General features: G+C 34.4%; 1 protein-coding gene across 5 annotated transcripts in view; it reads right to left on the reverse strand.

Annotated features, from left to right (window-relative positions):
* LOC145666935 (retinol dehydrogenase 12-like) overlaps positions 1-18,551 on the reverse strand; it is a 311,781-nt gene that overhangs the window by 100,078 nt on the left and 193,152 nt on the right. For 3 of the 5 annotated variants that reach the window (XM_081734544.1, XM_081734542.1, XM_081734543.1), the window contains exon 8: positions 13,392-13,768. The exons of 1 other annotated variant lie outside the window; for it this stretch is intronic. In XM_081734544.1, the coding sequence (XP_081590670.1) occupies positions 13,649-13,768 (120 nt within the window). In that variant the 3' untranslated portion in view covers positions 13,392-13,648. Of the gene's footprint in view, positions 1-13,391; positions 13,769-17,778; positions 17,971-18,551 lie in introns of those variants that run through there. One more of the 5 variants, XM_081734547.1, reaches the window with a different exon arrangement.

Consider the following 18,551-nt stretch of genomic DNA (forward strand, 5'->3'; position numbering starts at 1 on the left):
CGACACCATGACCCTTTTATTACATTATATGAAGAGCATGTAGGTCTAAATACCTCATGTATTACATATAATGTAGGTTTTACTCTTCCAGCAAAGAAGAAACGTGTGATCATAGTATACAACCCACAGAAGTGATAGCTGGCAATACAGTGGTCGTAATCCCTTACGACACAGGAAGTGAGCGTTGCCATCGCCGCTGGTCTAGAGGCTAGCACGTGAGCCTTGGGTGTATGGAGTCTCGGGTTCGATTTTCGGCGGGAGAGCATCTATCATTTTTAACTGTTCTCGATGTTTCTGAGTTCGTGTCCCTGTCGTTATAAATTATTAGAAAAAGCAAGTTAAACGAGTGAAGCAAGTAAAATTAGCAATAAGTAAGTTACTGAAACGCGTTCGGTGAGTCAGTTAAAAAAATAGTGGACAAAGCACTGGCTTTTCGCGCCGTCCATGCGAGTTCGAATCAATCTCGGCTTGATATTTTATCCATTTGAGAGAAAGTATTGTTTCTTTTCGCTACAGGATGGATTTTCTCTTTGGTTTCATGTCAAACATGCTCACGTAATGAAAAGACGCTGTAGATAATAATAATAATAATAATAATAATAATAATAATAATAATAATAATAATAATAATAATAATATGAAATATTAGTAGCTAACTCGTGTGTGTATTTCGACAATATAATTTTATATTATTATGTGGAAATAAGTAAGGCTGGCTGGCGCCCGCCTCCCTAATTTTTTCGATGCGCCTTATGGGTCCACGGTGTCCAACGTTGGTCCCATCCCAGTATCACCTCCTGTTTTCTCGATATAAGCTATCGACATTTTGCCTAAAGAGTACTCTGCCGTAGCCCCATGAGTACCCATGACAATGACTCTTCGTTCATTTTGCATTGAAATCGCTTACTTTTCTGAGTACTATGAGTGCATACTGTCCAACGTTGGTCCCATCGCTCTACAGTTTCCCGTTCTCTCGATATAAATTGCTAATATTTTGTTTGCAAGGGAGATATGGCGTTACAATCATTACGTTTGAAGAAGAATTGATTAAGATATTACCTTGCCACAAACAACACCTATTATTATTATTATTATTATTATTATTATTATTATTATTATTATTATTATTATTATTATTATTTTACTTACCACTAATGTTGCCTACCTTTATTTGCAATGCAATGTGTTACTAAAAAGCAAATCAAATAACACTCCTCGCCATTCAGGCTCCCGAACTCGAAATACATGAATTACAGTTCTCTGTGTTAGAGGAATGCACATTTATTATATTATTCTTTCAAATAACACGTTACACAAGTTACTTCACTTCCAATGTGTAATTTCATATCATCAGTAACAATCATCTTGTTCCAATAGGAAGATAACCCCCTCCTGCAAAAAAAAAAAAAAAAAAACTGACCGTAGCGAAAGGGCGTGAACCTTCTTTAGGCGATTAATCGGGTCCAATATTTCAATAAGTTTCTGCACACAAATATTTCAGTAAAAGAGGAAAATTTATTCAAACTTTCTGAATACCTATTTATGGGCGAAATTTGGTTCCCTTGGAACTTTTTAAGAGTTTGAAGGGCCACCATTTTGAACATTTTCATCTGATTATTCTGGTTAACGAACTCATCAAGATATTTCAACAATTAATGTTTGTGCCAAGTTTCGTCTCAATCCGCTGAAAATTAGGGTGGTTATGGCATTCACAAATAGCGTTATATATATACAAATAGATAGATAAATAGACACACAGAGGGAGAGAGAAAAAGTGTTTTTCTCCCTTCTCGCACCTATGGTGCGTCAGAGCTAAACCGGGCCCCTTTGCAAAACGTATTGACGAGCCTAACCTAAACACAAGCCTCTTACTTGCTAACGTAGAAACGTGGTCGGGAGGTGTAAGCCATGTAGAAATTGTATTTTTAATAACCATGAGTATGGTCCACTTCCATGTTTTTCCTTTTACTTTTTGCAGCTACTTCGGAACGTTCAATTTTTATTCTTTACTAATTGCAAATGGCGTTTACATTCAAAATATGAGGAATTTTGGTGGCATTTGTTCGGATTATCTTCTCTTTCGAAATGAAGACAAGAACAAAAGCAATACGCAAAGACAAAAAGTATTATCAGTACTAAACATTACCAATAATAATTGCTACGAAAAACTAAATACGACCTCTTTTACCATCTCTCATGAGTTGTATGTATTATTAACAAAAATTTTTAAAAATGTCCTCGCCGAGGATTCAAACTTGCGTCCTTTGCATTTGTAAGCCAGCACCTTAACACTACACCAAGATCATGGGATGGTGACCATTTAGTTGTCGGCGTATTTGTTGTATTTGTGTTTTATGTTCCCACTTCGACGATTTTTACTCTTTTTTTGTAAGTTTAAAAGCTGTTTCTGGCTTTCTCTTTCGGTGTCGTCCTTTATTTACACAATGCACTATTCGTATTCACAGCTTGTGCCCCTCTGCAATGTCTTATTCAGATTAAGCTTTTCTTTTTGCCCCTCAGTAAACATTTGATTGATTTAATTCTCATACTCTCCACGGATGGAGCGCAGGAATGCCAGACTCGAAAAATAGGTGTACATTTACTTTCCTGACAGATCATACTATGACTACTTTTAGTGACTTTTCGACAAACAATGGAGTTAATATATCTGTTGCTGAGCAACTCTTAGTGTTAGTCTGGCAACACTGCCATGAAAACAGTCCAGTAGTTCTCAAACTTCGGATTTTCGAAAATGACCAAGAAAATGCCATTTATTCTTAAATATACTGTACGGTATGCTCTTTTATCAATACAGTGATTATACAGTACATACAGTAATTACAATACCGTACGTAAGGCCACTTACATGTAATGTTTTTGATGAACCTGTTCGTACACTAAATTACACTGTTCTTGTAACTCACACATAAAACTTAACTTGTATAGGCCTAAGGGAAAATAAATATAAAAATGTATATGACAAGCAATTACATATGAATGAGCTTTTGTAAAATCACTGACTTCACACAATGCTGACGGACAACCCTATTGTTTGTTGATCGCTAGCGCTAAGACAAAATAAAAATAAAAACTTCTAGGGACCGTTTTCGGATTATAGACGTCCTACTGTATTTTGTGACCCACTTACTTTTATACAAATACATACTGACATTCTACGTAATGGTGGGGTATTTCAAAACAATTAAATTTTGTAAATCATTCCAGTCCATTCAATAAGAATCTGCATGAGTGATTAACATTACATTTATTTGGATATGTTATGAAAATCCCGAGTGATCACGAATGTTACAAAGATAGCTCGATCCTTAAATTTTAATAAATCAAAATTTAGTTGCTTTGTTTCATGTCTATCGTAAATATCGCACTTTCAAAGTAAATTATAATATAAATTTATGAATGTAGTGGTCTTGTTGGTACAAGAGTATCAGTCGGTGACGATCGAGCAAGTGTAATGTAAATTTCTTTCTCAATAACTGTATATGAAATTTTACGCATGCGCAAAGAGGATTAAATAGTTTCCATAGAAAGGTAACAGAGTTAACACCACTCCAGACGCAATGTCCTATCCCGTGACAGATTTTGACTTACCCAGTTTCTTTCCATTCTAAAATAGTATCTCTACTGACTGTACAACAAACCAGAGCTTGGAGCAACTACTTAGTCTTCACCTCATTAGCAAATACTAACAATTTTAATTTTCTGAATATCACTTCACATTTGTTTATGAATCAAAATAAGGCGTTCTTAATGAAAACGATAAACTTCTCGCGATCCACCAAAAAACGACCCGTGACCCACACATTGCGAAACACTGTCTTAGAGAATCATTTAAAGCAAGAATAATGAAGTGAATTATTTATTTGATTTGACGAACTATTATAAACCTGCACCATAAGTTTGTTACGTGAATTCAACAATCAACATAACAATTCTTACACTTACAAAGGAAAAAATTGTTTCACATGCAGCGCATGTAAACACAATCATTATACTATAATCTAGGTATCAACTTGACAAAAGTGCTCTCCTTTTCGAGTTTTAGAGCAAATCATGTAACAATTTGGCATCCGATATTTTAAGAATATATGAGTTGATTAAGGCCCAATTGGTGTAACTTCATTTTCGGTTAGGAATGTTTTTGTTTGCTCTTGTTTTCTCATTACGTGACCTAAACATTGCAGTGTTTTGTGTGTTTTCGGGGCGTTACCAACTTAAATACTATGTACTGCTATTATTCTTAACAAACAGTATATATGTTGGTAACACCCCGAAAACACACGAAACACTACAATGTTTAGGACACATAATGAGAAAACAAGAACAAACAAAAACATTCCTAACGAAAAATTGAGCTACACCAATTGGGCCTTCGGTTCATATATCCATCACTGATCACAAAAATGCCGGATGCCAGAAAAAACCTCACGGGAAGGGAGGAGAAGGAGGGAAAGCCGAAATTTTAGCCGTTTCTATTATACACTACATCTCCGTAAAAATCGGAGCTAGAGCATCTGCATTGTTTATTTTGTTTGTCTAATTGTATTTTACAAATTTAAGTTCTGTGCATTTTTGAGCTAAATATAATGGTTTTCTTGTTATTTTTATTTTAACTCAGTATTGGTTGCGCGTGACGTCACTTTTTCAGCCACAGATATATTACCACTTTTCGCTTTTAATACTTACTGTAACGGCAAGAAAAAAAAGCATAAAATAAGATATGTCTAACATGTTTTATAAATGATCGGTTTTTAAATTGTTAAATCTTATTTACAGAAGAAGCACTTCCTATTATTACGTTTGTGTACGGTTGCTCTAATACAATAAATCTATAATAAGGAAGGTAATAGAAGGAAACCATATGCCCAAAAAATTTGTACACAAGAAAACAAATTATTTGATTTCTAGGATTAGTTCTTAGTAATGTTATGCCACTCTTATATCTTAAAAAGATAAAGAAATTTGTGCTGTCTTTAATGCATCAATCAGTCTTCTTCATCACTCTGTTCATTAACTGATATTGAATTTTTACACTCACTCGGACAACTACACTTTGGAGTGCACAAGAAATCGCGATTCTTACATTTGTATTTCAAACTTACACATTCTTAGTTTCTGACACCTACACGTGGTAATCTCTAAACAAGCCTTGGGAATATCTTCAAGTGTTTTCAAAACTGGCTTTAGAATTTGGTCTTCCAAGTACCATCCGGAGTCTTCTGGTCTTGGTAGATCGATCTCACACTTATCAATGTTTTCCAAATTGCCGTTTGGTAACGGGATCTCTTTATATGTTGTTTCAGAGCATCTCGAGATGGAGGTAATCTCTCCAGGCTGCATTTTCCTAAAAGTAGGAGCCTACCTTCATCACAAATCTTCACATTAACCTTGAGGAGCTTTGTGAAAAACAGTTCTGCAGATTCAACAGCACTTGCTCTTAAAGTATCTGTCCTAGGGAAAATAAAAGATCACTAACAAAATATCAGTAACAAATTGGGAACCTATCACAGATAGCTTGACTGTGAACGGCTCTGTGGATTCTTTCTATCATATACTCTATTCTATTTTTGACCGGTGCATCCCGAGAAAAAAAAGCTAAATTCAATTACTCTACTTGGTTTTCAAGTGACATAAGAAATGGAAACAGGGTTTTCAGGACGCACTTTATCACTACAATAAATTTTAAAAAATTGTAAGACCTTTCTTAAAAAGACATTTCTAATGCATTCAATATACATTTAAACCACTGTAAGACCAATATTATAAATAATCCTAAGACTTTCTGGACGTATGTTAAGAATAAAAAGAGTAATTCGGGAAGTAATATTCATTATGATGATCAAACGTTGATTACCGATGCTGCTATTGCAAATGCATTTATGGCAAATTTTCAAGTGACAATAAACCGAGCTACAATCTTATTCCTATGGAGTAACATAATAATTCGGAAATCCTGGATAAATTAAGCATTAACTTTATTGAAATCGAAAATGATGGGAATGCTATTTAAAAAAACTTAAACTACGGTTATCTTGTGGACCGGACAAAAAAAAAAAAAAAAAAACACTATATATCATTAAAGGTTGGTCAGAAATACTGAAACATCCCCTACAAGTTATTTTTAATAAGTCAATAGCTTCTTCTACATTTCCTACGAAATGAAGATTGGTGACGTCTGTCCCATTCCCCAAATGGGCTATCCTACTGACCAAATAAAAAATTATCGACCGGTAACCCTACTATCTGACCCTTCTAAGGTGTTTGAAATTAATATATACGAAAAAGTTTACTCACATGTACGGTCAATAATATCTCCCTTTCAACATGGCTTCATATCAAAGAGATCAGCTGTAACTAATCTCACAGAACTCACGCATTTTACAGCTAATCGAATTGATAAGAAGGAACAAGTAGATGTAATTTATACAGATTTCTCCAAGGCCTTCGACGTAATTAATCATGATATACTTCTCAGCAAACTTGTGCCATTCATTTTTTTTTTCAAATCTTCAACGCGTATCCAATACTGAGTAAAAATCAAAATAAGAAGAAAACCATTATATTTAGCTCAAAAATGCAATAGAATTAAATTGTAGACGACAATTAGAAAAGTATTTCCTTTTTTTTTAAAAAAAAAAAAAATCGGATACTCTATCTCCGATGGTTACGGAGATATAGTGAATACTAGAAATTGCTAAAATTTCGGCTTTTCCCCCTCCCCTCCCGTGAGGTGTTTTTTCTGGCATCCGGCATTTTTGTGATTAGTGATGTTTATATATTCAATAAAATATCGGATGCCAAATTGTTACATGATTTGCTCTTAGAACTCAATTTTTTATGCCCTGATGCATACACTATTATCACGATTGTTCCATCGCAGCGCTCTGAGTACCGAATGTAAAAGTAGTGTTCTCTGCCATCTATCGTAAAGCTTAAGAATTACGTGACAAAAGGATTTCTTCGGTGCCGAATAGTTTTTCATTTTGGTGAATCACCGTGATCTGAGACTCCAGTACTATAAACAGAAGCATTTCTCGACTAGTGCCACAAGGATACCATGTCTGAACTTGGTACATTACTACATAGCAAAGTACAATAATTCTCGCGAATAGAAATGCAAGATAGTGAAGTATATTATTTTTACTGTTTCTCTGCGTGGGATAGTAATACTTCAATTTTAATGAATAAAGACGCCACACTCCAACTTTCTCTTCCCATTATAACGCGAAAGCAGAAGAAACATGAAAAATTCGAATAATCAAATAGAATTGGTCATTCGATAGGAAAGCAACCGGAAATATCAACGACTGTGGGTTTCCTATATACTTCCAAAGAATTCTTTGTATAGTTATTAGTGTGATGTTGAACGAGAATTTGTAAATAATGAATTTTTAGTACTGTGTTAAACTGACATCATACCGGAAACGATCACTTATGGCTTTTATTTTGCAGATTGGGAGCACTACTTTCTATTAGGATCTAATAGAATAGAATATTTGAAGTTCACAAAAAACGATCTTCTAGAACAGAAAAGAGGGAGTAAAGTAAAATTTTATACCAAAAGAAATTTAGTTTGGTTTCTTTTACTTGGTTTGTGATACTTTTTCTTATTTCCCACTTGGAATTAGGCAACCCGTAAAACACTTTGTGAACTACACACGAGACTCTAACAATTTGCATATATACGTATTAATTTTCTTTTCAGTAAATTCAATAATATGCATATATGTAGAGCTTCATTCTCAGAGGTGCCAGTGTGGGGGCTTCACTTATCATTACCAAGACCCATGGCAAGTGGGTTCATTGTTATCCCAGATCCCCGTATCTGGGTCCCTGCAGAGCCTCTAACTAGGCCTCGAACTCACGACCCTGAGTTTTGCAGAGAATGACCAAGGTGAATACTGACCTGCAAAAGAATAAGACAGACAACAGTACAACACTTGGATCACTTACCTTACAGATATTGTAAGAAATGAAATTATGGAAGTGGAGCATATCCTTGTATTTGTGTATATCTAGTATTAGTTATCACACTATACACACACACACACACTTATAATTTCAAGGAGTGATCACTTCCATGAATTACAGAAACAGACACTATTAGACTAATGAATTCACAGTTTATATTCTGTAACTTGACGCTATATATATATCACATGTGTCTGGGGTTCTTTTGTTTAACACTTTATTTCGGATATAAAACGAAAATCCACCACTTCTCATCGCACAACACACATAATAAAGTATTCGATAGTGGTGGTAATTCCAGCCGATAGTCCAATCCTCACTGTTCCCTTGGTAATTTCAATTTCTCCCTCTGCATCACCGCACTGTGCACTGTTCAACGTAGATCTCATGGATAAGATATTCGGTAATAACAGGTTTTTTTTTTTTTTCTTACTTCGAGAGAATCATGCTGCATTCAGTTTCTGGTAACAATTTAATAATCTAACATGCAGTTGGCAGTTCAACAACACTGAATATATTATTTAGTTTTTTTTTTTTTTTTTTTTTTTTTTACGATATCACACTGTCACTTCAACATACTTTTTTTTTTATTTCACACAGAATGGCAACTTGATACGAAGCAAGTATTATTATCAGGTAGTTCTACTTCTGTTGGTAATATTTCATGATATATATCTAAAACACAGTACTACACTGCACTCAAACCAATATACCTTAAATACTCTATATGTTATCGGCCATCAAATACTGAGACCATGTGCCGTTGGTTCCGCTTAACTATCAACTTACTCCCTGTTTGGCGCTGGATAGTTTTCTTTATCCACAAGTAAGGGTACTTTTTGGAGATTCGCTCCTCTGTTCCGGCTTTTCTGATGTATCGAGCGGGTTTCCTTTCTTAACCAAAACAAACAATGACAGTTTTGAATATTTAACGATTAAAATTAATAGACACGATGACAACATGAAATACCCTTACATATGTACGCTAGGATAAATTTCTGACTTTTCAAAACAACAATATCAAAATTCCATAGATTAAGAATGCCAAAAGAAAGAAAAAAAATATTTTGGATTCGATTTGTTTTTATCCCGCGTACATTGACCTTCCCGTGATCGGTGGTGCCGCCTGGTAGCGACTTTTCTAAAACCTGACTGTCTGGCGGTTGCTACAACAAACCAGTGTTTACATCACAAAACAAACTAAATACAAATAAACGAATAATATTATCAAATATATACATAGGTATATATACTCCTTTAACCTCATTTTAATATGTTACATACTGAAAAAGAGATGTCATGCTATATTATTATTAAAATACATGAAATAACATATCGTCGGCGGCAATTCAAAACCTGCTATGTGCATTTTGCAGGAGAAGCGAAAAACAGTATCCTGGTTAGCTTTTTGGCTTTATAAAAGTGATGTTATAAGTAATATTTGATGCTGCACGTAACTGGTACCTTCTCAAGTTACTTGAAAAGGTATCAAGTTACGTGCAGCATCAAATATTACTTATAACATCACTTTTATAAAGCCAAAAAGCTAACCAGGATACTGTTTTTCGCTTCTCCTGCAAAATGCACATAGCAAGTTTTGAATTGCCGCCGACGATATGTTTGTGTTATAACCGTCTGCTATGGGTAGGCAGTAACCCACGTGTAATCCAGTGTTGTCTGCTTGTACGAAAAGTATTAATTAATATAAAACAGAATTTTGATGGGATGAAACTCGGGGATAAAACATTAAATAATATGGACAAAATATTCCGATGTTCTGACTGCTCTTAGAATACTTTGTTTGATACACTTACAAACAATTAGCATTTATTTTGAAAAATTTCAAAAGATAGCGTCGCTTGGGATAGCTTCGCTAGCCAATCTCATCCTATGTACATATACATATACAGTATATATATATATATATATATATATATATATATATATATATATATATATATATATATATATATATTTTACCGTTACCCACTAACGCTACGGCGAATCCATACGTGACTTAGGAAGGATCGTATGAATTTCACAGCTATTGTATTGAACTTCCAGAAACGCAGAATCTTGTCTCCAGGTACAGCTTAGCAAACCCAATAATTTTCCTAGTCTTTCAGTACCTCCTCATGTTATGACCTTCTTTTTTTTTTTTAAAAAAAAAAAGTTGATTTTTTTAGGCTTTACTGTACTATGAAGTATGAAACATTGCTACAATAGACATCTGTGTCCGCAGCTGTGTAGCTAATATTTCCTCAAGTCTTTGTATCTTTGTGAGTTGAAAAAAAGGAACTGTACTGTTTTTGAGACTTCTAAACCATTTGATAGATTTTTAATTAACTAAATACTAGTAAATAAGATATGCTAAATATACTGAACACACTTTGGATATACTCTAATTTCAAATTTTCTAAAGCTAAATATTCATGGATATACTTAATACAATAAACAGAAAATGAGATAATATAAAATTAGGTATATGTAAATTAATGAATATTTAATGACATGGAAATAAGGAGAGGTGCAACTGTCCTTCTACAACTTACAGCAGGATGTATAACTCTCAGCTACTGATGAGGTAGTCCGATAACCAAAATGGCATTTATGATATGCTGGATTGCATAACTTACGCTTGACGACAGCCAAAGAAATATGGATTCGAAACAAATAAAAATTACGATTAGAATTAGGATTAGGAATTAGATTGCTGGTATTTCGGCATCTGTTCTCATGTTAGAACGTCACGTATGGGGGATGACGTCACTCGGCGATCACACTATCCGAGGAAAGGGAAGGAAGGAAGCATCCTGGGACCAGAATGTTAGTGCCATCCCGATATTTGCCTGGTGTGAGTCAGGAAATCTCAGGAAAACCTAACTAAGGATTTTTGGCCTGAAAAAGCTTTTAAGTTTTTCGATGGAGTGTTGCCACTAAGAATCGAACCCGAGACTGTTAGCACCAAAGTCGAGAACGTTAGCGACTACATAACGCGGGGCTAATCAAGATTACCGACTGCGAAACTTAACATGTAACTCACAAATACTGATTGTTGTAACGGCACTTAGCGTAATGTTGGTTGATGAATTTGTTCCTGGGGGTTACTTTCCTGCAGCTGCTATGTACGTACATGGCATATAAACCTACATTTTACCCGTTGTTGGTGGCGGGCTGAGCGCACCGCTCACCTTGATTTTTTTAAAGATGAGGAATAAAAATATAAAACATTTTGGATGTTGGTACCATTGCTAGCTTTCTGTCTCTCTATTAGGACTACGCAAGATTAACGATGAAATTCATTATTATTGAGTCCCCTTTGAGTTCGTGTGGTTTTTATATTTCATATTTTATTTTTATTCTGCTGTTCTGTTAATTCAAATACAAATACAACATAGACATAACATTAACATATTCTATGAGTGTAATAATACATTGCATGCATTTTACTGTCACTCACATTAACTCACAATCACTTAGTAATATATTCACCTCCACTATCTATGACCTTCTGGCAATGTTCAGGTAGCAGCCCAATGCCTCGCCTGTAGAACTGTTTTGGTTTTAACTGGGAGAAATCTGTTAGCCATTGGTCAAGAGAAGCCTTTCTGCGCTATGCTTTCAGCAATTGCTTCATTCCCGTACACTGCACAAATTGTTCTCGCAGCTTCTGCTGTCCTGGATCCTCGATTAAATTCGAAGAGTAAAATGTGACGGAAATGATCACTTTTCTCAACTTGATATTCCATATTAGGTTGTCTGAAATATATATATATATATATATATATATATATATATATATATATATATATATATATATATATATATATATATATATATATAAAATACGTTCGCAATCTCAAGGCACAAACTCCAAACTACGGTAAAACAACGGAATAACGATAAACAATCGCTTCACGCCGCATTGTTGCAAACTCAAAAGAAAACTGCACGAACTTATGCATAGACTCAATAGTTAGTTGTTGGGAGCTAATTATTGTAACTATTCTTTCACTGAGCGCTGCACTCACTCGCGACTAACGTTATATACGTAGACATTCTATAAAGTGCTCTGGTGCCGTACCTAACAGCTGAAAATGAGCTTCAAATGTGTCTCTGTTATACATGAATTCCAAATACGACTGTGGTTAGGTGAAGAATTATGTCATGGAATCTCCATTTGAATTGACTGATTTCATTGCTTGCGTTAGCGCTAGGCTCACCTGCCACTAACCATGTTGTAGCTTTTTCATCATTCTGTATAGATAATTATTTCGTGAAATTGTTTTGAAATTAGTATAAATGACGTATGTGTATAAATAAAAAGATAAAGTATGAAAAATGTAAACAAATAATAAGAAAATGATCACGTTCAACAAGGAAACAGATTAAAAATAAACATGCTCGTTAGTTACAAGAAGATATAGAGAGAGCGCTGGGCTCAAACGGAACCAACCGTGTGACAAAATGGACCGCGACCAATGACTGGTTAATATGAAACTGTTTAGGGACAATCGATTCATTTGCATTTACCTCCTTTGCCAACAGCGGGCTCTATAGGTAAAAGGAAAAGGGGAAACAAAGTAAAAGATGATTTGAAGGGGAGGGGATTGAAAATAAAGGACGCCCAGGATAGAAGAGAGTGGACGAAAAATAGAAACGCCGACCCCACATGAACATGGGAAAAAGTGGAGACAAAGAACAATTAATTACTGTAAACATTTAATTAATACTGTGAACATTTCCAAGTCTTAGACTTTTTAAACGCTAGCTTTGCCTATCTGACTGAAAATCCATCATAAAAATTTAAATATTATAAAAAATGAATTATCTTCAGATGACAGTGCAAAATTAATATGTTGGACAAGGATGTTTACCACAATGAATTGACTCATGACACTTTTTCACTTATTTAAAACATAATTCTCTCTTTAAAATACATTTTGTAAATGAAGAGCTCAATTCCAAAACAGCTTAAGTCAAGAAAGTAAGTTTCTCACGAGGCGATTTGTGTGTGTGTGTGTTTCTACCATTCTATTACTGTAAAAGGTAATCTACATAAAAGAAAATTATGATATCCTACTTTCCGTAACATAACGGTGAAATTATTATCTATAGCAAGAGTTTTATAAGTGTTTTTAAGTATGAGTCACTAAATAACTTCAGAGAATACTGTTGACTAGGGACATTTTGAAAAACAACGCTGCTGTCTTTTGCTTACAATTAATTTGATTTTGAAGTTTTGGCATGAAACTCAGTTTAATATACGGAAATGCTGAAATTGAACTTAATAGAACCAATATCTGAAAACTGACAACAATTGACTTAGGCTTTTTTTTGGAATCCACCTCTTCAAATGTTGACAAAGGGAAACAAAATCACTGGAACAACAAAAAATAAAATATTGTCTTCTCAACATTATTTCATCACATTTCAAAAACTTCGCTCCCTTCACCTATCTCATGAAACCGTTGATTTTTGTCTCTAGCTGTACATTCCACTTCTTATATGACAAAAGCCATTCACAAGAAATTCAACATATCAGCGATAAATCTTTTCTTTCAGCAACAGATTGTGTCAAGTGAAATCAGATCTCTTCGCTTTCCACAGACTGTTGTTGTTTAGTTGAAACCACAAGTACATGAGCAAAATTTTGTAGTTACTTGTTCCAAGCGATCTGAAGTTTTTCTTTGTCATCCAGATTCACTAGTTCTTCCGTTCTTCTCCATACTTTCTGTCGATATGCTTCGTCATAGACGAGTGGATTCATTTTAACTGGCTACAAAACAGAAAATAAATAATACCAACTTATAAATAATACCAACTTATACTGTAGGCATTAGGCTGCATTCCATTTCAAAAACCTGTAAGATTTTATTTTATTGTACATTGAATACAACAGGAAAACAACTATTGAAATTGACCAGCTAGTTCATTCTGATTGATAGGTGAAGTTAAGAAAGACCTGAAGAACGATATTCCGCAGATTGTCGGAGAAAATGGTTTTGTTTTTCAAGACCTCAATATAAGAGTAATTGGTTCAATCGTTGTAGGAGTCAAGAAAACGTTAATAACTATAAAAAGTTTGTTTCTCTAAAGTGTTAAATTAAAAACACATACATTGTAAATACATATTTAATCATTAACAAAAAGAGGAAGTAAATCATTATCATTGTGATACTTAAAAACAGGGCCGTGCCGTGGAAAACCAGCGCCTGGGACGAGAGTATACGACGGCGCCCCCACACATATATTCCAAGCAATTTTTCCTATCTTTTTTCCTTTTTCTCCCAATTTTTTCGCCCCCTTTACTTCGGCGCCCGGGGCCGTTGCCCCGCTCGCCCCCCCCCCCCAAGGCACGGCCCTGCTTAAAAAGACATACATTTTGAAACTTATGTGGCTGTTTCCATAGTAATACTTCTGTGTACAATTTATATAAGATTTAATGCAAGTGTAAGTAAGATTTAACGCAAAGATTTAATTTCCAGCAGTCAGTATTATTTACAAGGAGTAATTAAAGATTCTGCAAAAGGGTTTCTTTCATTTACGTACGTCGGGTGCAGATTGCCAATTTTGAAATTTGTAGCCAAATTGGATAAAACTCAGAAGCTGATATATCAGTTGTGACACATTTCTGATATGCTTCAATTGATATACTTCAGTTGATATACTTGAGATACTTGAAGCTCATATACTTCAAACAAAACACTTCGATAATAAGTGTTCGCTAGTCTTTCTACTTGAACCGTGTCCTTGCTGGCGGTGCTGTCAATATGTGATTTCCTATACCTCCTTCAAAAGAGGAGGGACAAGTAGCTGCGACCGAGATCTTTCAATTGTTGGATGCGGAGTGAATTATTTGCCACAATGAATTATTTCACGGACTTCACTATGCTCTGTGTTGTTAGCCACTTTAAGTAGCCTATGATCTTCTCTCGTCAAGACCAAACGGCTGAATGAAAAATTAGCAACACAGCTGATGTCATTCACTTCTTTTCCCTAGGCAAAGGGAGGATTTCATCCGCCAGAGGGTGGGGCAAGAGTATAGTTCGCATAGTTTCCGAGAGCACAGTTGGAATAGACAGGCTCGGAAACATCAGCGTTCACAATCTTTTTATAGCAGCTCCTTCAATCCTTCCATGAACGCCATGAACACTAAAACTGAACATTCTACACTCTGCCTCTAAGGGATTTGACTTCAATTCTGTCAATACCGAATTTTCAAGCATTTCGTAAGGTCTTCAGATACACTGGGAATGAACAGCTTTGTTTCAGCATTAATTTAAAAACAAGATGCAGTATACACACAAATTAAGTGAAAAGTTACAGTTTATTATCAGAGCATGAAAAGAAATCTTTACAGTCTGTAGGGACTCTTGTCGAACTAGGATGACGTCAATTCAATTGACGAAACGATATACGAAAAATTTTTGATATCTGTGAAAAATTGAGCAGAAAATCTCCACACTTATTATATTGCTTAAGCTGAATTTTAAGCAGGAGTGACATTGAACCAAAAACAATTTTTTTTTTTTTTTTTTTGAATTTTCAGATTTCATTACTTCTTGAAAAGTTTTGTTTTGCATGAATATCTTATGTGAATTTCCATTAATTATGATGATATTGTACATTTCCTTTAGAACCCTTCTGTAGAAATACTACATTGAACAAGAATTTTATAATATAAAAGTCACACTGTATTGGAATATAAACGCCAATAAAATTGATTTTTTGAAATTTAATTTTTTTAAAACTTTTTTTCAGTATTTGCAGCTTGCTTTTCTGTAAATGCCTGGTGAATAAAATTATAAGATTGTGTCGAATTGAAGCTGTACGCTTTCCTACTCTTTTGTCCTTGAAGTTAATGTTTCTTTTATATTCAGTCAACATTCCACAGTGACTTCATCTGCAAGAGCTTGCGTGTAAATGTTGCAAAGAGAGAAAATTATCGATATTAAATATATATATATATATATAGGAATCTGTTAATGACAAAATCAAGCTCAGATTTTTTTTTTTTTTCATCCTTCGCTATTCGCAGTTTACTCCACTCACTATGAAAAGCGAATCAATGTTACCGTTATCATTCTCTTCAATCCTTGATTAAATAAATCATGAATCACATTTTTGAATTGATATAAAAACCACCCTTAGTTGCATCTCTATTTTGAGTTATTCCTATCAGCACATCCAGTTATAGCGGATGATAAGTTCTGGGACTGCTCAAGTGAAATACTGCAACCAGCAGAATTAAATTTACCAACTTTTCTCTTTACTGACAGCATACAGTTTGGCTATAGATTTCGAGATGGCAATTTGCATCTAAAGCAAATAATTATAATAAAATAGTTAAAAAAAAAAGTCCTTTTGCAGAAGTTTTAACTGCTTCTTCAAACTACAATCCTGAAATTATGATAAAGCTGAAGTAAATTGTATCTCTCTAAGTCAGCGTTTCCCAACCGGTGTGCCGCGAGGAAACCGAAACAAAGTTATTAATTCTATAGCAAGCAAATTGCAAGACAGTAAAAGATGTATATTTTTGTATTTCACCCTACTATGAATTTCTACCATGGAAAAATTTACTGTAATTGTAATATATTATTCTACATCTATTACTGTGTAGCAGACAATATTTCGGCTCATACACATTTCCACGGTTAGCTGCTATGTTACGCTTCAATTGAGAGCCATACTAACACCGAGAAATGGAAGCACTTGTACGGTACGCGTCAAGTGAACGTTCGTAGAACACTCATTCGCACGTGAATGACAGAACAACACTTTGTTCAACAGATGTGTTTTGACTTCGACGCACCGCAAGCTGTGTGATTGCAATAATATGCACCGGTTTTGGTTAAAAGAGCAAAGTTAAAAGTACAAGACATTTGTTTGTTCGTTCGTTATTTAGTGATCTTTGTTCTTAGTGAAAGGTTGGATCCAGTTTTCGAAAAAGAAAGCGTATTTTTAAAAAATCTGAATCCAATATTTCATTGCAATTGCTTTCTATTTTAAAATTAGAATTAAAAAAAATAATCATAATGAATTAGCATAGGGGAAAACCAGTGATCGAGCTTTCATCTTTATGAGGAGATCAGTAATCACAGAAAAAAAAATTACTATGGTATTTTATATTTGCAAATAATAATAATATCTATGAGTGTGCCGCGAGAATTCAAGTTAGCCCCGTAGTGTGCCGCAAGTTGAAAAAGGTTGGGAAACGCTGCTCTAAGTAAATGAGTTTAAACAACAGTCAAAATTTACTCATTTAAGTTTTAATTTATTTTAATTATCACGTGATAACGACTTATTTCCTCTTTTTGACAATGATTAAATATGTATTTTACAATATTTATACTGTTTTCAATTTAATACCTTACAAAAACAACTCGTTCATACTAACAAACAAAGAGACAAGTCTAGAATGTAAAAACTGGGGCCAGCCAGAATCTAGACTGTGATAAATATACCATGAGTTTATCATACACTTACAAAAATATATAAATAATAGCTTCAATTATTTTTGTCACTTTAAAACTTAGCCCCCCCCCGGCCACGAACAACATCCGCCACTGAACAAACAAAGTTTTGTGCTTTTATATGGTCTTGAAAAACAAAATGATTTCCTCCTACAACCTCCGGAATAGCAACTTAAAATCTTTCTTAGCTTACGCATCTGACAGATTTTTGAAACGGAATGGAGCTAGAGGACATTCTATTATGAACTTAATCTATCGAAAAGAAAATGTCATGATTTTATTCCTACAATCATCTATTGAAATCATGTTATACAGCTCTCACATGAATACAATTGACAACTTTTAAGGACGCGCAGATGTTATTTCAATGAGCAAATAAAACATCCTCATTGTCTTTAGCCTGTCAATATTTTCTTGGAGGAAATAAAGTATCGGTAAGACTCCGACGAGGTCGTTCCTACTAAACATGGTTTCAGAAGAAATTAAATGTAGTAACAACATCACACTAAAAACAACAAACATATATTTATAAATAGTCATTTCGAAACGAATTCAAAATATATTAATAGTAAACAATATAAACAAGTTGAAGGTGTAGCGTTACAAAATCACAATAAAACCACTATGAATGTTATAATTAACGTGACACCGTCGATTGCATACTATCTTTCTTTTTTATTTGGAGCGATGGCATTGGATTCGTGAGATTAATGGATTTACACGTTTCGTATCCTCCGCACACCGAAAATGGAAATTTTGAATATTTGTCCGTCTGTCCGCCTCTTCGTTCCTCTCAATATAAAAGTGTTTACTTGCCTAGAGGTCACACTGTTTAGTGTATTCGCACAAAATTTTCAACTTGAGGTTGTGTATAAAATTTCTTCAGATCAGATTTCGAGTTTTCTTCCTGCCTCCAAAAATAAACGTACTTCAGTAAAAGGTAAAAACTTTAAAAGTGCAATTTTCTCGAAAATGTCTCAAATAATTTTGTTTGTATTTCATATATCAACATTTCCTTAATAACATATGCCTGATTTGTCTTCTGCTGTGTATTCAAGTTTAGCGTCCCTTTTCAGCATAAAGGCT

The sequence above is a fragment of the Thermobia domestica genome, chromosome 12 (assembly GCF_964235325.1).
Source record: "Thermobia domestica chromosome 12, izTheDome1.hap1.1, whole genome shotgun sequence".
Classification (NCBI taxonomy): domain Eukaryota; kingdom Metazoa; phylum Arthropoda; class Insecta; order Zygentoma; family Lepismatidae; genus Thermobia; species Thermobia domestica.